Below are 26,163 nucleotides of genomic sequence, written 5' to 3' on the forward strand. Positions count from 1 at the left end.
GACAAGTCGCCTCGTTTTGGAAACGAGAGCATAAGGTGAGATAGTACCGGAGATGTTGGATTTGGGAGGGCTTGCGCCTTGAGATTTTCACTTTTATTTGCGGTTGGCCTTGTCTGTCATTACATAAGCTGAAGTCTTTCACTCTTGGTAGGAGGGAAAAAAAAAACATTTTAATAATGGGTCACTGAGATTTTCAGGCGCCAAACGAGTGTATATAAGAAACAGCATACGTCACGCATCTTTTGAACATATATTTTCATTCATTCTATTGTTATGTTAAATGTATCATTATTACGATGGGCATTACAATGTCAGCATTTCAGCCAAATGTTCCATAGCTTCAGCCGTGTCTTGTCTATCAATTTATATGTATCGTTCCATCCGTCAACAAACAAAAGTGATTGTGTTGTGACCTTTGTTTTGGTTCGCCTCGAGTCAGGCACTATATTTCTATTTGTCTTCTGAATAAATTAGCAAGTTCGTAGCCGCTGCCTCTTCCTCACACCTTCGCTACAAGCTGTTGACAAGACGTTTCATTTCACAGATACTCAGTCGTCGACTGTTCAAACCAACTGGAGGTGAATGATGTCTCGGGAATAGTAACTATAGCTCAGGACGGAGCTCTCGACTATGAAGAAGAAACAAGACTTCTCTGCAAAATCAGAGCGCGCGATGGGGAAGGAGTCGACTCTCACACTTCTGAGTGCACCGTCAACATCACTGTGACAGACGTCAATGATTCTCCACCAACTTTAACTTTTGAGTTTCAGGTTAGCTCCAGAAATCAGACAATGAATGTTATTTTATCTAACGAGATTGATGAAATGTGTCTTGGTGCTTTATTGATAATAACAATAATAATATAAAATCACTGGACAAGGCAATGCTGGAATACTCGCACTATTAGTCAGGCTTCATTAGACCATTATAACGCAACATTGTCTTATATCTGCGGTACAGAAATAATCAACTAAGTTTTCCCTTGTAGCTGTTTCGGTAGTTATCGGGTGGTTGTCTTTCCAGAACGTTCATTTTAGTTATATGAAATGTGTCACAGCACTGATGTTATTGGTAAGGTAGTATTCCGATGGAATTGAGCAGTTGCCAATGGTTGAACAGAGCGTCATCTTTACAGATTTCTGAAGATACAAGCTACTTGAGCGTTGTGTTTTCTCGTTTAGCATTGTGCCACGATCCTGTTCATATGCCTGAATTCCCCGTAGACATTATTGAGGTTCATTACAGCGGCCCCTAGCTGCAACCCCTTCCATTCCTTTTACTGTACCTCCATTCATATTATTTTTCTTCCTACTTGCTATTTTCTTGCTACTCGTCCTCTCCTAACAATAATTATTTCATAGTGAAAGCCCGAGGTTTTCCTCCTGTTACAACTTTCAGAGCTACCTACTCTCAATTCCCTTTCCAGCGCTGGATGACCTCATAGGTACAAGTACTTGGCCTTTGGCCTAAAACTCTATTTTCCATTCCATATACCTGAAGAATGAGCAGTAAGGAAGTACAAAGCCGTCTGAATGTGTATTTAATTCATGCGTGTGTGTATGATTGTGAGGTATCCAAAGGTAAGAAGGTGAACAAAATAGATGTCAGTTTTCATTTAACTTTCTTGTCAGAAAACTTTAACAAGATTTTTATTTGTATATTGAATTTTACTCCCATCAGAAGTTGTGACGTTTGTGTACAGATTATAAAGTGTGAAACAAATATTTTACAGTTAACCATATTTCATATCAACGTCCTAAAATCGGATTCCATAGAATACAGTTGATGTCCGATTGGCAGGAAATGCCATTTTTGCAATCCAATGAAATACTGTGAACTGCTTCTTCATTCTATGCATCTTTTCCACTTGTATGTGGAGTCGATGTTTCTGACAGCTTTCCTCCAACTGGCTCGTTCAAACACATCGTCCTCTAACAGTTGTTTGTCTTGCAGATCTTCTTGAATTAAGTACATCTTAGTTTTGCCAGACCACTGAGCTGTTTAATTAACAGCTCTCCTAGGGCTGGCCCAAAGGATTAGATATTTTTACGTTGGTTACCTAGCAATGGGACCTACAGCTTATTGTGGGATCCGAATCACACTATATCGAAAAATGAATTTACATCACCAGAAATAAATTCCTCTGATTCCGCGTTGGCAGAGCCGGGAATCGAACTTTGGACCACCGGATTGGCAGCCGAGCGCGAAAACCAATCGTCCAAAGAAAAACGTCTTGATTTACATCTGCAAGAACATCCTGATGAAATGAGGGGAAAATACTGGGTAGTTTAGCATTAGCTGATGTGGTCTTTCAAATAACAAAATTCGTCTTGGGCTCTTTTGGAACTTTCTTCCCTAACAATATGAAACCAATTTTCCAAACGGGAACTCATCAACCAAGCGAAAGTGCGGTATGCCGTCGTGTATAGGTCTAATGACGAATGTTCCTCAGTATCTAGAACATGGTTCCCACCGCGGGGTGTATACGCCTACAGGGGACCAGTCTGATTTTTAAGGGGGCCAATTCGAGAACATTTAAACAAAGTTAATGTATAGGTTTCCTCCATATGAGTTCACTTTCTGAATAATAAAAATAAAAATTAAATTATATCACCACGAGGGGCCATCAGTTTTTTTTAGAGGTGATTAGGTGGGGCATGGCCAAAACAAGGTTAGGAACCACTAAACTAGAATGTAATTCATAAAGCATATTCGGTTGGTCGGTCAGATACTGGAGATCCGCACCACCACCAAGGAGCTCATACTTTCAGAGATTTAAGAACCACCACCTCTTCCTGATTGGAAAGAAAATGGGGCAGATGCAAATTCAAAAGAAAACGGGGCAAATGCAAATTCACTGAATCTATAAAATCTGGGCTGTCTGTTCCTCAAACCGTGATTCTCTGTCCTCAACGATTGAGACATCGGTTAGGCTGCGCTGACAAGCAAGCGAATCGAATCGATTCAATTCAGGAAGAATAAACATGGTTCGTCTAGATTCGCCACTCTACTTTCAATGTAACCGTTTACACTAAGTTAATAAGTATGATTTGAACTGACTCGATTCGCTTGGTGTAAATGGTTTATTTGAAATTAGTGTGGCAAATCAATGAATCGTGTTGATTCTTCATGAATTGAATCGATTCGATTCGCTTGGTGGAAACGCAGCCTTACAGAAATTAGACCTGGTACACAGTTTATATTCTATGTACCCGTAACCCAGGAATCTACTAGAAATAATAAAATAAAGGAATCAGGACCTATAGCATCAGCCTAAAATTAATCACTTTTGTTTCTCATTTTTTTATTTATATAGATTTTTAGCATTATGCCAAGCACTGGGGCAACTAAGGCAATTCAGCGCTGAAACGGAAATTGATAGTAAAAGGTCTGAATGGTGTTACCGGAGGAAGAAAGATGGAAGAAAGAGATTATGAACGGAGGTACAGTAAAAGGAATGAAAGTATTGTTGCAGCCAGGATTAATAGAGTACAGGGGTAGACCGCCTCTGACCAAAATAGGACAATCTCGCGCATGACGTCACGTGGCTGATCTGACTGAGGTTCAGGTCAGAAAAAGTCATCAGTTAGTATTTGACTCCACTAGAGTGAACATCAAGGAAACTATCTTCCAATACCTGGCGATTAACGGAGACCTCTCTCACACAAGGTCGTGAAAGAGATAGAAAATGGGTGTGGGCAAACAATTCCATAGTGACCCTTAAATTATTTGTTTTCTTTTATGGCCACCTACCAATGACGTCACAAATATGCGCAGTATCGATGGGACGGTCTAACCCTATACTCTATTAATCCTGGTTGCAGCTAGGGGCCGAAGGGACGCTGCAAAGAACCTCAAGTAATGCCTACATTGCACCAAATGAGATGCACTGACGGCACTAAACCCTTACGTGGTTTTGTTTCTAAATTGATGTATCGTGCCTTAGTTAACAACCCATGTGAAAATAATTGTTGTTTACGGGAGAAGTGTGTTTGTAAGTTTGCTCGATATACTTCCTTCAAACATTGTTTATTTTTTTCCAGAATATCACAGTCCCAGAAAACACTCCGAGTGGAACAGTTCTCGACGTCAGAATCAACGCTTCTGATCCGGACACGACCGCCTCGCTCACCTTCGACATAGAATGGGCAAAGTCCACCGCCCATAAGGGCGCCGAGGAGGTTAGCATAGAAAAAGTCAAGAAGTAAGTGCAACAGATGACCTTTGATCTTCCCGGGTGGTGTGAAAGCTAATAGGCGGTCACTGAATGACGCAAGATTCGCAAAGATCTCAAAAAAATAAATAAAGATAAAGTAGCACTTAATAAATGGCATAAAAGATCAAGTCTGCCGATGCAGATATCATTATCCGTCATCTAAGTTTTTTGTTTTTTTTCGGACCCCATTTACGCATTCGAAGACAAAAATACTTATGCAATCTCTCACAATTTTGGGATAGGCTGAGTATTCACAATTCTTATCATTCGAAGTTGTAAAGCTGTTTCATCTCTCAAGTGTTTTGTTGCCTAATAAATATTTACTCCTTCCAAAAACAGTGTGGAAAAATATGACTTATAGACTAGGGAAAGATTAGTTTGAGTTTTCTGTAAAAGAAAACTATTGAGGTGGCTTTATCTGTCCGTTTGCGCTTTCTCTGTCCGCAGCCAAATCTTAAAAACTACTGAGGCTCAAGGATTGCAAATTGGTAAGTTGAGCATCCACCCTCCGTTCATCAAACATAACAAATTGCAGCCCTCTAGCCTCAGTAGTTGTTATTTTATATAAGGTTGAAATTAGCAATGATCGTGGGTCTGATATCGCTATAGGTACCAACAACACAGGATGTACCTGAAGGTTTCATGGGCCGCAGCTGAGAGTTTCATGCAGCATTATACGCTGTACGACATTTTTTCACTTTTTCTTATATTGGCAATAATTACAAGACAGCCACCAAGGACATTCAGAATGGTTTGATGTTTCTTAGAATATCAGGTTAGTTCCAAATGTTCTGAAAATGCCGTTCCCGCTCCTTGAGAAATATTATTGTGTACAAGCAACAAAGTGCAGGTTGGTACGAATGGTTGGAGGTAACCCCCGTTTTCTTAAAAATTAGCCTAGAACAGGGGTGGCCAGACTTTTGGACTCCGAGATCTACTCTAAAGACTGAATCTCTTTTACGATCTACCATACTACATAATCACATATTATTACGATCGTCTCACGTTATATATATATATATATATATATATATATATATATATATATATATATATATATATATATGCTTGTGTTTTTTTGTTTGTTTGGTATAAATCGCGATCTACTGTTTTGCCACATCTGGCCTAGAATCTAAGCATGCTAAGTAAGCTGTTTTAAAGGCTTGCTGACATACCCTGTTAAAGTACGTTTCCCTTCATTCACTGAAATTTATATAGTTCTGTTCCTCAACCCACTGTTATAGAGAGGCATCACATTCATTCCACTGGAGATGTTTGCGCGTGGCTAGGTAACGACCTAATTGGTGAGAAAGCTTTGTATGCCTAATAATTGCTGAACCAATAATTTTTGGTCAGTCAGTCAGAATCATAAAACCAGAACTAGAAAACATGTTAAATTTGTGCTGTTAAACGACGAGCCTCTGAAAGTCGCCAAATTACCCCATTCTTCTGCTGTCATGGTTCTAAGTAATGTGATTTTCAGTTAACTTTTTTATTTATTTATTTTTTTACCAAGGAACCACTCAACCCAAAGCAGAGCCTGATGGTAGTTAATGCTCTAGTTATATGGTCCACCAATGGAGCCTTTCTGACTTAAAGTTGCGAATTCCACCAAATATGTAGGTGCTGGTTGAAGAGGCCAACTGATCAAGTAGGCGAAAGCTTCCTGCAGGGGAAACAACAGAGTGGACCAGCTGATCCAGTCTTGCCCACTTGTTGATCCACCCTCCGAAAAAGTACTTTAACACGTCCTGACACTGGTGATGGGCACCAGTCATAAGTCTTCGGTGGTGGGAGCAACACCTCGAGACCTCTACTCTTTATTCGAAGTAAGCAAAAGTACTTTTTCGGAGGGTGGATCAACACGCGGACAAGACTGGATCAGCTAGTCCACTCGGTTGCTTTTCCTATATATCAATACATGTACACTACTGCGGACTATTTTTCCATTTGTGAATTGCTTCATCACAGAGTTTTCTCCAGACTTTTGATGTCTAATGGGGCCGTAAACAGTGTGATTTTTAAATGTATTGGTAGTGAGCGAGTTTTATTTCAATTTCAATTTTTTTTAAGGTGGTTTGTGGTGAAGAAAATCGCAGATGGAGAAGCCGCCGAAGCCGCTTTGGTGGTCGGCGACAAAGCCCCCGATCGGGAAGACGCCGACACTTTACGACTCTCAATTAAGGTCACTGATGAGAAGACCGACCAAGGATACCTCGATAAGGCCAGTCGTAAGTATCATTTGCTTTAATACATCCGCTGCTGCTTAGGAATTTTAACTTTAACGGAAGGATTGAACGGGGAAAAGCATTTTCCCAATTGAAAATCTATATGTTTCTTGATCCTTTTCCGAACTGTGGTTATTTTTTTTTAAGCGCCTCAGTGGCGTGGTTGGTATGGTGTTGGCGTCCCACCTCGGTGGTCGCTAGTTCGATTCTCGGCCATTCCATTGGGGAGTGTGTGATGTGTATTTCTGGTGATAGAAGTTCAATCTCGACGTGATTCTGAAGTCACGTAAAGCCGTTGGTCCTGTTGCTGAATAACCACTGGTTCCATGCAACGTCAAAACACCACACAAACAAACGAAATGTCGTTCCTCGTTGGACTAGTGGATTTCGCGCGCGACTACCAATGAGATGGTTCGAGGTTCGATTCTCGGCTGGGCCAACGTAGAACCAGAGAAATTTATTTCTGGTGATAGAAATTAATTTCTTGATATAACGTAGTTCGGATCCCACAATAAGATGTAGGTCCCGTTAATCCTTCGGGCCAGCCCTAGGAGAGCTGTTAATCAGCTCAGTGGTCCGGTTAAACTAAGATATACTTAACTTCGGATTGCAATGGGTTTTACAGCAACTCTGTAATCTAGAAGTAGTTTTACTTTAAACTTCCGTGGCACTGAAAGATTTTCAAGCAATGAAGAATTTGAGTAAGGGACGGGAAGGTCCAGTATGGGTCCTAGTATAAATTATACTTTTTTTTTTTTTTCCACCTGTCCAACCGCCTGTGGTGTTTGCGCATGGTAACACTGCGTCCCGGGCTTTAAATAATATCCTATGTCGAATATTAACGGTGAAATTCGCATACAGTAAATTATTAAAACACTTTTCAGTTCCAAATGTACACCCAGATATCCTTTTATTTACCTAAAACTTACACATAGCGTAACAATTTATAGCCCGGGACGCAGCGTTACCATGCGCGACCACCACAGGCGGATGGACAGATGGAAAAAACAGAGTATAGTCATCCTCCTATAAGTATCAGCGTTGAACTACAATCAGCAGTATCATGGGCGCCAGCAGCATATTTTCTAAGAGGGGACAAATTATATATATATATATATATATATATATATATATATATATATATATATATATATATATATATGTATAATATGCAATGGAACTGCCATGTCAATGATTTAAGTGAAGCAAGATGCACTTGATAAAAAAATAAAATGTTACATTGACTTCCTTTCAATAGTTCCATGTACTGTTCAGCTGAATTCAAATATTTCTAGAAAGAACAACGCAGTTGTATACTGTTTACAATTATCATACAGTACATAATGATACCTTTGTTTTACTTAAACTGAAAGAATATATTGTAAAATGGAAGGACAATAAAGTGATGTTGTTAAATGTAATAAATGTAATATATATATATATATATATATCAATTTTCTCCAGGATTTCAGGGATGGGGGGCAAGTTCCCCCTCTTGCCCCTATGTGCGGGCGCCCATGGCAGTCATTATGATAAAGCTGAAGTTCTTCTGTATCGAATGCAATCGATAAGGAGTGTACGTAGAATTCCAAAAACAACTGCTAATCTTAATGACTGATAAGTTTTGTAAAGTGATATATTTTGTAAATGAAGGAGCAAATGGACGCGTCTTCAAATAATATCTGAATTTCTTATTCCACATCATTTTTTTAGGAGTCGATTAATTGAAATGACGACTTACACTCAGCGATTCTTCATATTACTGCTATGATCTATTTCACCCTTCCTACTATACTCTGATAAGTGCTCATTTTCTTACAGGTTTAATAAATAAACATAACTTTAAGTTTTCATGCAGACATCAAAAGCGGTCTTCTGAAGAGAATCAAATATGCAGGAAATTTCATCACACATTTCATATGCATACAAACTTGCTTAGTATATACAGGGTGGTCCAAAAGTAGGTGGACAGTAGGTGGAATAGCTGTGTAAATTGTAAGGGACAGCAGTTTGAGCACCTGCGTTGATAAAATTTCAGTGCTTTTGTATTAATTGCACACAATAAAATCTAATTGTTAATGAAATTGTTGTATTAGTAAACATGATTGTATATGTAATCTCAAAATAAATGTTGTCCAGTACTGTCCACCTACTTTTGGACCATCCTGTATATAAATATATATATCTATATATAATATATTATATATATTATATATGATATATATAGTATATATATATAGATATAAATAAATATATATATATGTATGTATATATATATATATATATATATATATATATATAAGATATAATTATATATATATATATATATATATATATATATAGTATATATAGATAATATATATATAGAATTATTTATATATATATATATATATATATATATATATAATATATGTATGATATATCATATATATATATATTTATATATATATATATATAATATATATATATATATGTGCGTGTGTGTGTATACATATATAAATAAATTCATGTGCATTACCATAGTCATTTTCTTCTCTTCTCTCTCTCTCTCTCTCTCTCTCTCTCTCTCTCTCTCTCTCTCTCTCTCTCTTGAAAAAGTGGGAGAGAAATGTAAGAGCATGTGTACTGAACAGGACGGGGTTCAGCAGCAGACGCTGACATCCGTGAGACAACTGAGATGAAGCTTCATTTGGTTGATTCTAGCTGACCTGTTCATTCTAGACCGCTACTTTGTCTAAAATGACTAAGCCTGAAAATTTCCTGAGGCTATATTCTCCCCCTAAGACTATCAGCCAATATCCCACTCCAGGATGGACAAGTGGACTCCACCCATGAAGCGCCCGGCCTGTTGTTCTCTGTTCGTTTTTCGTTTTCTGTAAAAGGAAACTATTGAGATGGCTATTTGTCTGCTTAAGTCAGCGTTTTTTCTGTCCGCCCTCAGATCTTGAAGACTACTGAGGCTAGCGGGCTGCAAATTGGTATGTGGATCATCCACCCTCCAATCATCAGGCATACCAAATTGCAGCCCTCTAGCCTCATAAGATTTTATACTTATTATTATTTTATTATTATTATTATTATTATTATTATTATTATTATTATTATTATTATTATTATTATTATTATTATTATTATTAAAGAATACTCATAGTAGCATGAGTCTTATAATTGAGAAACAAATTCACAGCTATGTAAGTGTATTATATTCATAGACAAATATTGATTCCAGAATTTCTCGAGATACAAATCCTTGACGAGAACGACACTCCACCTGAGTTTGTTGGGGATTACAGCGACCTGAAGGTGCTTGAGAATTCGGAGGAAGGAACACTAATAGTTGTTGTCGAAGCAAGTGATGCTGATGAAAAGGATGCTGTCACTCTATCAAGTAAGTAGAATTGTTGTTGTCTCGAAAAGATGAAAAACGCCCATTTTATCCCCATACGCAACTTACGAACGGAATTCGCCTCATTGCAATACTAGCTGTCAAGATCAATTGTTTTTATCATAGAAGATCAAACGGGTAAAACGAGCTTTATCTAACGACTGTGTAGCCACCACTGTAGATTGATTGATTTATAGATCATAGGCATAATGCCAAGCACTGGGCCAACTAAGGTCATTCAGCGCTGAAACGGAAATTGACAGTAAAAGGTTTGGAAGGTGTAACAGGAGGAAACCCTTGCAGTTGCACTATGAATCAATTGTTAGGATAAGATGGAAGAGAGTGAATATGAAAGGAGATACAGTAAAAGGAATGAAAGGAGTTGCAGCTAGGGGCCGACGGAACGCTGCAAAGAACCTTAAGTAATGCCTACATTGCACCGCATTGGAAGTTTGAATTTCAAGTCAATGGTTCTTGTGTGCTTGTTCCGTGTGAATAGATTTTATCTACTGATATAATAATATAATAATAATAAAACACAATGTCAAAAGTAGATAATGTTAAAAACGAGGCAATTACCTTGAAATTAGAATACAAAGGTAAGTTGAATGTACAGGTCATAAGAGAAGTATATCTTAGTTTGACCAGACCACTGAGCTGATTAACAGCTCTGCTAAAGCTGGCCCGAACGATTAGATATTTTTACTTGGCCAGGAACCAAATGGTTACCTAGCAACGGGACCTACATCTTATTGTGGGATCCGAACCACATTATATCGAGAAATGAATTTCTAATCACCAGGAACAAATTCCTCTGATTTTCTGTTGGCAGAGCGGGGAATCGAACTCGGGACTACCGAACCACTCGTCCAACGAGGAACTTGTACAGGTCATAATCTGCGACAAGAAGCAATGGCAAATAAGAGGAACAAGCAAAGAAAGGAAGAAAGGAAAGAAAGGAAGAAAGGAAGAAGGAAAGAAAGGAAGAAAGGAAGAAAGGAGTGGCAAATTCAGTCGTTCAAGTTGCGGTAAATTTCCCGCAAATCGAAAGAACTAAATTGTTATTAGGAAAACAGGAACACTTCTACACGTGAAACCGAGTATTGTTCTGTATTCGTGGAAAATGGAGCACGTAAACAAAACAAAAACAAAAGTTAATCTAATATAAAATAGTCACTAGTAACGATGACGCGCGAAGACCGTGCAATCAACAGGGTGTTTTTTTTTTTTTTTTTTTTTTTTTGCCTACTCGGGGAGTAAGCCTACAAACTACTTCGTTGTTGTTCTTCTTCTTTTTGTTAGGGTGTAGGAAAGCCCTATGGAAAGCCTAAAAAGGTCTGAAAAGGGTGTTTCGCCTTGAGGTAAAGATACAGGAACTTTAGGATAAGATATTTTTTATTTATTTATTAGAATGAAAATATAAAAAAAAAATAAGTAATGTGCACGTGAAACAGTACAGAACAATTATTTCTAATACATAGTAGCGTATCTAATTTTCGTTGGTGGAACAACGCGCCATTTGACTGTAGATTTTAGCATGCGCCTCAAATGAGCTGGAGGTCGGATTAAGCCTTTTTTTTTATCTATGGTAGTCTATTTTCTAGAGAGGTATTTCAAACCGTTACTCAAGATTAGTGTCATACAACAAATACCTTTTTTTTCTCTTTTCTCCTCCTATCTTTCGCTGGATTTCACCTACACGAGCTAAGTTCCCATGATTCTGAAAGCTTCTACTGTTTATGAAGTGTTATGGTAAAATGTGAACATATTCTATTTTGTATTTGTTGTTCACTGTAATATTAAACCCTGTCCACACTAGCGGGCACTGATCCCATAACCCGTTCCGCTAGACCTACCGACCGAGTATGGAGCCAGAACGATGCGATTGTCTGGTAGCAATGCTTCAGAAGCGAGAGAAATGATTGTAAGCGTGTGATTGTCAGCATTTTCTATTCAAAAACAAGGCTCTAGAGACATTTTGTGTGGATATGTGATTGTGAAATAAATTGGTTGGTTTTTAGAAACTGACTGTAGACAGCTATTGATGTTGCAGAGTCATCTATACTCTGTTTTTTTCCATCTGTCCATCCGCCTGTGGTGTTTGCGCATGGTAACACTGCGTCCCTGGCTTTAAATATCCTATTTCGAATATTAACGGTGTAATTCGCATACAGTAAATTATGAAAACACTTTTCAGTTGCAAATGTACACCAAGATGTCCTTTTATTTACCTAAAACTTACACATAGCGTAACTATTTAAAGCCCGGGACGCAGTGTTACCATGCGCGACCACCACAGGCGGATGGACAGATGGAAAAAACAGAACTCGGCATTTCATCGTCATCATCTCTTTCTTTTGCACTTTCAGCGACGATACTTACATCAGCATAACACAAACGGATGACTTCAGAGCAGAGCTCGTCGTCTCTGGAAAGACTTTAATAGATCGCGAGAAAATGGAAACAATACAAGTGATACTCACGATTGAGGACAGAAATAGTCATCTAAAGGATCAAACGGTAATTCAGATACATCTTTTTAGCTTTGATGCACAAATACTAATTAACATTTCAGCTTAATGAGGCCTCAATATTCAGATTTATGTTTGACTCCGTTTTCCTTAGAGCAGCGGAAAGGTTTAATAAAATATTTCCCATTTAATTATTGTCAGTCGAGCAGTATATATATATATATATATATATATATATATATATATATATATATATATATATATATATATATATATATATATATATATACATAGACCTCAGTTCCAAAAGGTACTTTACAGTAAGCCTAGGTTTAAGACAACCCTCATCCATATCGTTCCCTGATGCAGTGAAACATTATGTTAATATCAGATATTATTTCCGGTTCATCATAACTCGGTAAAATATGAAATTCTTCTGATGAACACGAGTATGAGCATATCTTTTTTTATTGTACATAATATGGAATAAAATATCATCTTTATTAAATGGGAACACTTTAAAACTTTCAATAATTTGTACTGATACGAAAATGCTGTTTTCTTGTTTATCCTTCTTTTGTATTTGTATGCCTATTAATCAGATTTTTATTTTGGTGCTGCAGTTCACTGTAGCTGTCCTTGACGAAAACGACAACGGTCCAACCTTTCTAGAAGACATCATCTTCGCGAGCTTCACGCCCTATGATAAGATTGGAAACAGCCTCAAACTGATCTCGGTAAGACATTACTTTTAAAGATGATATCACACTAGTCATTTCTTGCTCGCGGTTTTAACCAGCATCCAGCTGATGCTCGCTGGCAAAAGTGTTGTATTGTCACACTAGGACCTCGTGGTTTCGAGGAGCAGAGGAAAAAGTAAACAAAACTGATCAGCTGATATCATCATGGCGCCCAGAAATTGTCGGACTGTTGCAAGATGTGCTGCAGTGATGTGTTTTCTCGAAATCTTACGTGAATGCAAGAGTAACAAAGAACATTTGTGGGTTCGAGAGTGGCTCAGGAGAAGAGAAGCCAAAGGTCTGAGATTACGTCCTATCAGCAGCAGCCATCTTGTTTGTTTACACTATGCGGTCGCTCATGGTTTGTGCTCGCTGCTTCCCGTCCAGTCGGGAAGCAAAATTCTCGAGCTAAAAGCTCCCGGTTTTCCATTTTCGCCAGCAACGGCTCGCTGCTGGAGAGAAAAAGGTCTAGGGTGAGGCCACCTTACAGACAGGGAAAAACTCGTAACCATTTGGTATTCGTCACTGCCAAGCTTTTCACGTTGGTTTCTATGGTCATTTTTCCTGTAGAATCCATTTCTGCTTGGGACATTTAATCGTGCATATTTAATTGGATGATTTGCATTTTTTATTAAATTAGCGGAAATTATGTTTAAAGAGCTTAGTGGTGGCATTTTGGTAGTTATTTGAGGTAAATAAATGGTAAGCTTGTTTTTTATCAGGTTTGATTACCTTTACAGGGTAATAATTGTGCCTATTCATTGTTATTAACTGACACAAATTATGCATATTTAAAGAAAATATTATTACAACTCAAACGAAAAGGGTATCAGTAAATTTCTATTCAATCTTATTTGATTTTCCTTTCTGTACATCAATTACTACATACTCCATCGCAACTAATTATAAAATAGTATTATAAGTATTTGTATTTGTTCATGTATAACTAGCTCATGTAATAAAAATATCAAAGTATAAACATGTTTTGCAATGGAGTTGTAATCGTGTACTTTACTCATTTCCGTAATTTAAGTGTTTACCATCATCTCATAGCACATATATGAGTGTGTGTTCTCCTGTGCCCATGACATCCCTTTATAATGGTATTGCTTGTACTGTGATCCCTCAATCTCCAAAGAATGACAAGGGCTATGTGGTTACTGCCAGTACATCTTTGGCTCAGAAGGTTTGGTCTGTCGCCATTGATCGGGAGTCTTTGCTTACGTACACTTCAGAGGTCTGTAAAAAGCACTGCACTGAACTTGATAGTGCATCGACTCACCAGATCAAGGGAAGCAACTTAGCTTCTCGATCGGTATAGTCTTGGCCTGCCACCTCGGTTGCCGCGAGTTCGGTTCTCGGGCATTCCACTGAGGGGTTAGAGATGTGTATTTCTGGTGATAGAAGTTCACTCTCGACGTGGTTCGGAAGTCACGTAAAGCCGTTGGTCCCGTTGCTGAATAACCACTGGTTCCCTGCAACGTTTAAACACCATGCAAACAAGCAACCAAACTTCTGAATAAATGTGATCATGGGGCGTCCTATTCTGATGTACGTTTGCTGAATAACACATGGGGGCAGCAAGTAACTAAACAGTCTGCACGAAAAATTCTACCCAGTTTTGTGAATGGAAGAGCTGTGCATATCACAATACATAATTCAGATGGGAAACAGCAGACCCTTACAGGTTCACACAGAACACATCCCACAAAAGGAACCTTGTTTCAGAATATATTGTTGTTTGAAGATGAATATCACCAGGAAGAGGAGAACAATACACTCATTGATGCAGAATCCATAGAACATGATTATGGAACATTCAGAATAGGGAAGAAGAAGGAGTCACCTCCTGTTCCAGAGTATCATGATTTTAAAGAACATGATTTGTTGGACTGGAGTTTGAAGCCAGATATTGTATGGATTAGTGTTGGTGCACTTAGAGATCAAGTGATAGGTCAAGATGGAGAAAATACCAGACCCCCTCTTGGGTCTTGGACTGCATTCATGGAGGCAGTGAGAACTTAAAAAAACAGCAAATCTTTGACTGAATATAAATGGTACCTGGATCTGCCGATTGACATGGCTGAGTATTTTGGACTTCAGTGTATATTTGCTTACTCAGATGAAGCTATATATTGTAAGATGGTTGTTCTGCAATGGCTTAATGAAGGAAAATTTGAGTAGCAAATCTTCTGGGAGGCTTTCGCACCATCGTGGTGAAACCCAAAATCATGCACAAAGAATACTGGTGGGTAGATGCGGGAGCAATTGCAGAGGGATCAATTGTACAGGTTGTTGAAGGCCGCCATTATTTTCAAGCAATTCCATTGCATAAACAGTCATTTGAGACTTTACTTAGATACAGAATGAAGAAGATGTGAGAAGCTTCAGTGTATGGAGAAGATTTCGGCACTTGTTGGGATTACTTAAGAGACAACCTCAATCCAAGGGAACTTGATCTCTTTATGTCAAACCAAGATTTTGAGAGACTGCACTGATCGTATGTCCAGAGCTGGTGTTACAAAAGCTGAGATGATGATTGAATACCTGAAAGTTGTTTTTACCATGCTAGCTTGGATTAGTTCAGTATGAAAAAAAAATATTGAGAGACTCCTACAAACGGAAAGGCCTACAAGCGGAAAGAGTATTAATTACTTCCTCAACTGTTTGCCTTTGAGCATATCAATTATGCAAGGTACCTCACTTACCAACATGTGGCTCTGACAATTTTTGCTAAGAAACAAATCCTGCAGCATGGAAAGAATTAAAAGAGAGCGGGTTTGGAGGGAATATCACAGTTCATGGGGACTTCATAACTGAGGTAACTATATAAACAGAGAAGTCAAAGTCAGGGGAGACCCAATGCAAGGAGGCTTTAGCACATCGCTAAAAGCAGATGCTTTTACCAAAACAAGTCATCTGATGGGCAAAGTGAGGACGGCATTGGAAGAGAAATTAAAACTAATGACAAATTCAGCACACGAAGAAACAACCCAACATGCAAAAGGGGAACATGAGAAAACAGTGCAGTCACTGGTTGACCAATAGTGCAAGTACATGGATCCATTTGCACCAGGTGTGGAAAGGCATTTCAAAACTGGTGAGGCCCTTGAAGAAGATATTGTGAAAGGCTTGTTGCATTCTACTGAGACTGGGCAAATTTTGTTATTGAAGGTTTATAGAGGAAAAGCTGAAGAGAGCTGAAGATGGTGTCAGTTTCTTAAGTCCTATAAAGAAACCAAAGATAAAAACTGGATTAGAAAAACCCAAGAAAGCACCAAAGGCTGTTAATATATTAAAAGAGGAGAGCAGCCCTTTGGTATTCTAGTAGGCAAAGATCCAAGTACAAGGGAAGCTCACAACTAACCTTTGACCTCTGTACCATTAACCCTTTCTACAGAAGATAAAGACTTTAGATAATCAAACCTGAAGAAAACAACTTTCCATTTATTTACCTCAAATAACCACTAAAATATATGCAAAAATGCAAATCATCTCATTAAATATGCACAATACAAAAACGTCCCAAGCAGAATTGGAGTCTACAGGAAAAATTACCCAAGAAACCAATGTGAAAAGCTTGGATAAGAGTTTTTCCTTATCTTCTACCCTAACACTATTCTCCTGCATTTTAATACACTTTTATCTATTTGTTAATTTATTATTTATCTTTTCTTTTATAATTAGTGGGGTTTCTTTTTCCTGTTTTTCCCTTTACCTCGTATTACTTCTACCTAATGAACACCATATTCTTTGGAAGCTGGAATTTCAAACCAATGGGCCCCGTGGGATCGTTCCATTTGATTAGGTTTCATCTTCTGAATGATAATAGTAATAATAACAGTAAATAATTATTCTCACATTCCCTACTGGTCACTTGCACATTTTGATACCATTTTGGAGGCCGGATCGCGCTTTGATATATTCTGTACCTAAGTCATCTTTTCAATTTCACTTCCACATATTTCAAAAACGTTGTATATAGTACATGAATGGAAAGCAAAGACGTTATACCGGTTTTTATAAATCATAATTGTATTTTTTTCAGTTTTATCCATCTTTATCTCAAATTTGTGACAACTTACCTTTCAAATTGGTATTTAGTGTTATCATATAGCATCAAATAGAAAGATCTTTCAGTATTAAATTAGACGCTAAAAGGCGTCCGTGCCTCACTTTTTCTGAGCTATAAATTCTTTATTTTTCAATGTCAGCTAGGACGATACGCTAGTTTACATACGCATCTTCAGGTATTATTATTATTCTTTGGATAGTTTACATACGCATCTTCAGTCGAGGGTGGATGTCATGAACCCTTAAAATACCGTGGTAGAGAGTTATGCACGGTAGTAGTATCCAAATGGTCTGTCCACACTAGCGGGCATGCCCGTTGGGCACTTCCAATTGTTCATATTTTCTCTCGTTTCTGAAGCAGTGTTACCAGACAATCGCATCGTTCTGGCTCCATACTCGGTCGATCAGTATAGTGAAACGGGTTATGGGAACAGTGTTTGCCCGTCGGGCAGTGCCCGCTAGTGTGGACAGGGCCTTAAACTCTCTTGATTTTCCAGGCGAAAGATGTGGACCAGAATGAGGATCTGAATTTCCAGCTGGAAAATGATTTTGAATGGCCAGATGGAGGACTTGATCCAGCTCCACCAGTACCTTTCAGGTGAGAAAATTGTTTGCTTCCAGATGACACTCATTCCCCATCTCTTGTTTGTTTTGTGAAGAATATCCCTCGTTAGCGACGGTGGATAGCGGTATCAGAGGCAGTTTAGTTTAGCAAACTTTTATTTATAGAGTAATGGAGTGATAGCAGTACGTGCAGTAATGGAAAGTTCGAAGGGTAACTACAGAAATGAGAAAGTGTTATCCTATTGAAATAACGAAAGAGGAAGTTAATGTTTTTGGTGCGTATTCTGTTCCTGGATAGGTTTGATAAATGAAAATACCGGTGATAGCGTTTTTGTTTTTTGTTTTTTCTCGTTAAGAACTTAGTTATTGGAGCAAATAAGAATGGAGAGTCTTGTTGGAATATGTTCGGAAAGTTTTACTGATTGAAATACTTGGTTTTCACTGTGGGATATTCTTAGGCATACTTAGACTTCAGTTTTTTCGAGTAAGTGTTAGTGCAGAGTAGATGGAAGAGCAATAAGATGAATTTAATGGTAAGGAAGAGATTTTCTGAAGGTATAGTTGATCATTATTGATTATGGTGGAGCAGACAGATGTCAATTTAAGATGGACAAGAAAGCTTGACGTGGCTGTCATAAGATTGCAACGGATGAGTCTAATAACTTGGAAGTGAAAAGAGCATATATAAGGGAAATGGGCTGAGGATATAAAGATAGTGTGTTACAGGAGGCAGATGAGGATTGTGTAAATCTTGAATGTGATGCTTAGAAAGACAGAGGGGGCGAACGTAGACAGTAATTGATGTTATAAGGAAGTGAGAGATTTAATAGAAGAAAAGTCGGTGGTCTTCTCTGGATCAGTAGTTTCATTTTATTTTTCGTGTTCTGTTTAAGCGTCTGATAGACTCTTCTTCTTGTTTTCCCAATACCAGACCTCACTTAAGAGAGCCTTTCCACTCAGATGGAACTGAGGCTTCGAAATGTCTTCTTTTTCTAGCAAGATCTTCATATAACTTTTTATTTTCCATTATCTTAATGCTTTATTTCTTCAACGGACACATGAAAATTGAACTATCCTGACTCTATATTGGACAACGCAATAAAAGCGGCTAGAAATACATTTTACACTCACAAAAATGAAAATAATAACACAGCTAACTTATTTGTACTGATAAACAATACTGGCAAACTAATCATTTCAACGATATTCCCATCCACTTAGGAATTCTAAAGTTAATGTTGCATTTAAAAACAATAACGCATAGTTATATCACAAAGAACTCGCCCGACAGTACTGATGGAGACGAATACAAGATTGGGTGTAATTCTTGCGCTAACTTTTATATCGGTCAAACTGGAAAAACAATGGAAAAGGAATGGATCAGAATAAAAGATGTGTAAGAAACGCACAGGTGAACAATGGAAGTTTTGGACGGTAATGATAGAAACCATACAATCAAATAGGCAGGAGGAAAAAAATATTGATTGTAATTATGCACCAGAAACTTCATTGAGTCTAATTTTCTAAAAGAAAGCTTCGACAAGAACATGAACATGTGGCACGTATAAACTTGAGCCAATAATCCCAAAAGAAATATGCAGCGAGTTTAATTTAAAGGAAGGCACTGGAAAGACAAGGATAAGGGAGGTCTTCAAATTTGACCTGTCACTAATGAGGGTAGGCCCCGTATGGGTGTAGTTCCTTCAGTGCAGTTCATGCAGCGCTCTGCAGGTATTACTTTAGGTTCTTTGCAGCGTCCCTTCGGCCCCTAGTTGCAACCCCTTCCATTCCTTATCCTGTTCATATTCTCTTTTTTACATCTTACTTTCCACCCTCTCCTGACAATTGTTTCATAGTGCAACTGCTTTGAGGTTTTCCTCCTGTTATACCTTTTAAATCTTTCGACTATCAATTTCCCCTTCAGTTCTGAATGGCCTCATAGGTCCTAGCGCTTGGCCGTAGGCCAAAATTCTATAATCCATTCCATTCCATTCTATTCCCAATGAGGGTAGGACAAATCCTACAGACATTTGTCAGGTGCAAATACTTGTTTTCCAACTTCTTGTATGTTCGTATGTACGGTCTCGCTCGCATATAGTATGTATATCATGAATTTCTACCACTTCGTATCAGCCCTCTGAAGATGACAAAAAAAACGTGTCAGGGGGAATATGAGTATGTATGTATGTATAGATATATATATATATATATATATATATATATATATATATATATAATATATATATATATATATATATATGAATAGGAGGATCCACAGTATTATTCCTGTTTGGCAAGACGAAATATATTTGTAGAAATATTGACAAAGCTTCAAGCTTTCTTCCATCCTTCTGTGGACTTGGTCACTAAACTCAAGTGATCAAGTCCACAGGAGGCTGAAAGTTTGAAGCTGTCAATATTTCTACAAAACATATTCGTCTTGCTAAACAGGAATAGTACTGTGCGTCCTTCTATTGACAACTGAGAAGCGCCATGCAGTGTTTTTTATATTTCATGTATATATATGAGGTTATAGACCACAGAGAGCTATTTATTAACAGTTGATAAACAGCTCTCGATAAGGGCAAGTGGAGGCCGAAACTGTTGAGCTTAAAGGAATTTCAGCTTTTCTTTTCCCCTGTGACTACAATCTCATATACGTATCTAGCTTCGTGAAAAAGGAAGACTAAAACCTCATATGTGTATGTATGTATATATATATATATTTATATATATATATTAGTATATATATATATATATATATATATATATATAATATATATATAATCTATATATATATATATATAAATATACATACATATATATATGTATATATATATATATATATATATATATATATATATATATGTGTGTATATATATATATATATATATATATATATATATATATATATATATATATATATATATATATATAGCAAAGGAAGCCCCAACATAAACCAGCAGGAAAAGGGTCATAGTTTATTACAATAAGAGACGTTTCATGCTGACGTCAGCACATCCTCAGTCTGCAATTAATAATAATATAAGCAAAATACATCACATTCATTAAATTACACATAAAAATATAAAAAAAATTGCACATGAAAATTAAAAGGATGTACAAAATCTAAAGTAAAAAAGGGGGAAAAGATAAAAAAAATTATATATATTCAAGTTTTTTAAATAAAAATTGATAATAACCTATTCGAGAGCAGAGAAAAGAAGGAATGACAGCGAAACGGCCATATACGCCCAAAGAAACTCAGGCCAGAGAGAGAGAGAGAGTATGTATCTTTCCAGATCCATATCAGCTTGATATGTCAACTGCAGTTTTGTTATGTTGACGATCTCTTTTTACACACAGGGTGCAGAACAAAGAGGGCAACGACGCCGAACTACTTCTCAATTTCGACCCTCTTGGTGTCAGCAACGGTTATTGCAACTTCACTATCACTTGTTTGGATAATGATGGTAAGGAGTTTCACATTGCTTATTTCTACTCTGGAAGGAGACGTTTAGCTATCTAATAGATTACCTAATTATTTCTCCGTTTATTTCAAAAGCGTCCCCTCGATTGTTGTAGTAACTGGGTATAATATTACTTGTAAACTTTGTGTTTTTCTTATTAACTCGTTCATCACACCCAATTAGATCCAATTTTAAAATAGTAGAACCAGAGAGAGAATGCATGAAATTTGGAATTTATGACATTGCTTTGCTTAATAACTTAAATGTAGTTGAAGGCCCAGGCATAATAAGGTTATCTTGGAGACCGACCTTGAGTATAGAACAAGGAAAATGTTTAAAGATATTATAAATTTTACGTGGAATTCAACTCTCCATTAATGATACCAAGAAACCAGCTCCTGAATATCAAACCTCTGGCCCCAACCCCCCAACCACACCCCCCCTAAAAAAAGCGCACAGGTAATTCTAAATAAGATCAAGTGTAAACCTAAGTTGCTAGTTGGGACTTTGACTGTGAGAAGTGTGTAATCATACCCAACCAAAACAAGCTGCAAAATAATTTAAAAAAAAAAAAATAAAAAACAAAAAACAGACAAATCTTATCTCAAATAGCAGCCCAACACCTATAATGCTGATTGATACTTGAGACAGATCTGCCATCAAAGTAATAGTGTGAGTTAATATCAACATCTCTGAAGTCCAAACTTTGTCAAATGGTTGACTTATGTCTCATGTTCCCACCATCCATATGAATTCCAGTCCTAATCATGATAACTTTTACTGTTTGTCAAAATAGAAAGCTTTTAAAAAGTGGAAAACAGATAACATTTGAACCAAAGAGAGTTTTAATATAAATCTACTCAAACGAGTAGAAGCTAGTCTGCATATCTCCCTGTGCCACTCAGATTTTATAAAGGACTTTGACGGGAAAGAAAAACACATCATATCGTTCCTATTTCGGTCACAGTTCTCAAACTCAAGGTTGGCTGATTCAGAGTACATTTGCTTAATGTGACTATGCAAAAACAAATATAAATTTCTTATACAGATATGTACATTTTGACCCATACGAAAGGCATTTGTGTCTAGATAGATAATGAAAAATTTCATGTGATATATATTCTTTCATTAATATTACTCTTTTCTGTTATTGTTCTTTGAGGTAAGCATAATGCGTCAGTCAAGGGAAAAGTGTACGCGATCACTTCTGATTTTGAAGTTGCCGTCAACTATGATAACCCGAGCTCTGTTATTAGAGGCCTGTCTATGCCAGTAAGTATTAATTTGAGTATCTGCCAACTTTAATGTTCAAATGATCCTCAGATATTGGGTACATCTGAAAGCTTATGGCCTGTCCACACTGGCGGGAATGCCTGTCGGGCACTTCCAGCTTTTTATACCTTCTCTAGCTTCTGAAGCAGTGTTATCAGACGATAGCATCGTTCTGGCTCCTTACTTGGTCGGTCAGTATAGTGAAACGGGTTATGGGAACAGTGTTTGCCCGTCGGGCAGTGCCTGCCAGAGTGGACAGGGCCTTACAAAACAAACCCAAAACTTTAAACAATTATTATAACTTGTAGACATTACTGGTTAATATCCCTTGCTGAAGGCTAAATATATGGTAAAATGGAATCGATTCTGGCAGTAACTACTTGATCAAACAGATCACTGAGAGGAATGATTCTCCCAAGTCTTTTGATGTATAAGATTACCAAGTGGAATTATTTGTTACCATTATTAAATTGTTAACACCACAGGTCCTTGCTTACCTAAGTACCTAAGCGAGTTCTTAAATCTTAACGAGTTGGCAGCCCCACAAATACGATTTAGTTACCTTAATCTGCAAAGCAGTCACCCTACAAGAAAGCAAAGAACATCACATGGCGTTATGGAATGGAGTAGCAAATATCATGATTTTCAATTTGAAATCTCAACACCAATGCTGTTTCCTCAAGCGATCCTGTTGCATTCTGATATCCATCTTCACAAATACAACTCCTTTCAATTATGTATACACACACACACACACACACACACACACACACACACACATATATATATATATATATATATATATATATATATATATATATATTAATGTTATGCTAGAACCTCATTATTACATAATGAACAGTCATAGAATTGCAGATTTTAGCTTAAAGAACGTCACTTGGAATATGCAGTAGGCCATGTGGTATGTTAGCCTATTTTCTTTACTATTTCAACTTTTTCTCATACATCTAGGAAAGTTTCATAGACATAAAAATGGTTCTTTATCACCTTTTCTATATCTTTTTTCAGATACAAAGCGTATTTGGAGAAGTATATGGCTTTCCTAGCATCATAGACAGCATAGCCGATGGCGAAGACGACACGAAATCTGTCGTCAAGATGCACTTCATTGACGAAGAGAAGAACGAACCGGTTGAAGCTTCACGCATCATTGAGTAAGTGATTGGGAAACTCGAAGGTGGTTAGCACCGCTGTGTCATATTTTCTTAAGCCCATTCAAACTTACAGGTTAAAAAAAAAAAAAAAAAAGTGTTAATTTGGTAGGTTAGGCATTCTTTTTGAGCGGCCCTGTCATTTCCTCGTGTATGGATGCTCCAGTGAAGTGATTAGAGGATTGTCTGTCACCTCCGTTCATTCTTCAGTACAAAATCAAAACAAAAAGATCAACACATTACTCTTGGACTTCGCTGTCCATTTTTCATTCTGTTCAGCGCAAAACTTAATTAGATGTCTGCATGTATATGTATATATATATAATATATATATATATATATATATATTATATATATATATATATATATACACACACACCTTTTATGTATATAAGTACATACGTTAACATATATGCATGCATAGCTACATTACCTAAACACGAAAGTCATTTGTAAGTAAAAACGAACATCTGGACTGTATTCCCGAATGTGCCCATTTTCAAGATTAACTTTTTCGAGGTTATACTCCTGAAATTGTAACTTTTTAGGATTAGGATTAAATACCTCCCTCGGCAAAATACAAAACCATGCCTGATGTTGATGATGCCTTTGATAGAAGGCAGGAGAAGGCGCACCAGGCAACGGACCCCTCAAATGTAGGGATCACGGTGGAAAAGAAGAAGACGACCTTGTATTACACTGCGCCTCAGTGGCGTGGTTGGTTTGGTGTTTGCTTCGCACCTCGGTGGTCGCGGGTTCGATTCTCGGCCATTCCATTGAGGAGTGAGAGATGTGTATTTCCTGGTGATAGAAGTTCACTCTCGCCGTGGTTCGGAAGTCAAGGAAAGCCGTTGATCCCGTTGCTGAATAACCACTGGTTCCATGCAACGTAAAAACGCCATACAAACAAACAAACACTGCAAAGCAAAATAATAACACGATAGGCTTTAAAAGAACTACTGCGCATAACTGGGGAAGCTCTAGATAAGGACTGTCCTATTGTTCCCAACTACCGTCAAGTCAGTATTTGGCAACAGATAGACCAAAGCGCTCGTGTGCGGTAACTCAAAACTCAAAACTGCCTAACTTTTACCTCTTTCATTTCAGGATGTCGAATGAGTATGCAATCTCTCAAGCTCTTATTTCCAAGAACGAAGACCTGGGCCTTAATATCGTGAGTGTAGGGAATGTCACCCCAGATCAAGGAGGGGGAGGAGTCAATAATGTCCTTATCCTGGAGGTAGGTCCATCTCTTGAAAAGGTCAATAAGGTTTCATGCCACTTACGTTGAAAATATTTCTTCGTTAGCAATGCAGGATTAATCGACGATGTAGCCAAGAAACTGACTGCATTGGGTAAAGAATTTTACAGTTAATAATTCTCGTTTTACCGTGGTATGCTGCAAACAACCGCACTTTGACAAAAACTATAAACATTTCAAATACAGCGTTTTTACAAGAGATCTAAATATAAATAGCAATTTCTTATTTATTCGCAGTCTCAGTAAGGTATTAAGGTATTGGAAACAAATTTCACCTTGTCATTCTTGTGTTATAAACATTTTCTTTCCGTTTCCATCTCGAGCGAAAAACATTACTTTTCGTTCATATTTTTTTTATGTGCCAATACGCCTTCAGAGAAGGTCAAACAACCTTGCAGAATTTGCATCGTTTATCCAGCCACCCAAAAAATCTTCTCTTTTCGCTTACACGGGCAGTAAAATTCCTGTATCTTCTAACTCAACAAGAAACCCTTTTCAGACCTTTTTAAGCTTCTCCATGGGGCTTTCCTAACCCCGGCCCCCTCCCCCCACCCCAACAAGAACAACAACAACAAACAACAACAAAGAAGTTGTTTGTATATTGTATAAATTATATAGATAACGGTTGAAGGAGAAAGTAGCACATCTCAGGTGGTCCTTACAATACATTTATTTGCGGCGCATCGAAACCCAATGTTTCATTTTCGAGACAAAATGACAAAAACAAAAAATCAAATAAACATTAAACGTCTAAAATACAAATATAAGACATAATGCATTATAAAAATAAAAATTAAGACCAGCTATTGAATCCAGAGAGAAAGGACGAAGTCAGAAGGCACAAACCAGAAATGAATGACAAAAAGGCAACAGCTCAAGTGAGGTAAAGAGATCTCGAGGAGGACTGCCTGTTCAGTTGAGGAACAAGCTGTTTAATAAGCAAAGATTCCATTCGCTGCCCGTCCCAATCTTTCAAAACATTTGTGCTGTATATCATGTTTGCAATTACTGGCGTGTTGTCTGATGCTGGAAATTCAGATTAGCAGGTTTGCAACCACAGTACGGTAGCTGACGCCTTTGTGACAATCAATTCTGAACCTTAGTACCCTCTGTATATTAGCCATAGAGCGAAAAATAGCCAGGCATAAGACAGACAGACACCTTTGCTTCATCGCAGTTCCTCAGTCATCTCACTAAGAGAGAAGAATATTTCAGTTCAAGGGAATTATATTTATTGTCACTCAGAAGCGAGGAGTAGTTCTAAGGAAGAGAGACCCCTGTCAGAGACACGTCGTTTATATAGCGTTGTG

At 37.6% G+C, this 26,163-nt stretch overlaps 1 protein-coding gene across 1 annotated transcript in view; it reads left to right on the forward strand.

Annotated features, from left to right (window-relative positions):
• Positions 1-24,898, forward strand: part of LOC135200654 (cadherin-23-like) — a 25,056-nt gene extending 158 nt beyond the window's left edge. Inside the window, exons 2-12 of the mRNA XM_064229261.1 lie at positions 545-770; positions 4,044-4,204; positions 6,290-6,447; positions 9,674-9,832; positions 12,105-12,349; positions 12,924-13,037; positions 17,612-17,712; positions 21,045-21,151; positions 22,311-22,420; positions 23,450-23,595; positions 24,700-24,898. Of these exons, the coding sequence (XP_064085331.1) occupies positions 545-770; positions 4,044-4,204; positions 6,290-6,447; positions 9,674-9,832; positions 12,105-12,349; positions 12,924-13,037; positions 17,612-17,712; positions 21,045-21,151; positions 22,311-22,420; positions 23,450-23,595; positions 24,700-24,883 (1,711 nt within the window). The 3' untranslated portion in view covers positions 24,884-24,898. The remainder of the gene's footprint in view (positions 1-544; positions 771-4,043; positions 4,205-6,289; positions 6,448-9,673; positions 9,833-12,104; positions 12,350-12,923; positions 13,038-17,611; positions 17,713-21,044; positions 21,152-22,310; positions 22,421-23,449; positions 23,596-24,699) is intronic.
• The last annotated feature ends 1,265 nt before the right edge of the window (positions 24,899-26,163 follow it).

This window comes from Macrobrachium nipponense, chromosome 27, assembly GCF_015104395.2.
Source record: "Macrobrachium nipponense isolate FS-2020 chromosome 27, ASM1510439v2, whole genome shotgun sequence".
Classification (NCBI taxonomy): Eukaryota; Metazoa; Arthropoda; class Malacostraca; order Decapoda; family Palaemonidae; genus Macrobrachium; species Macrobrachium nipponense.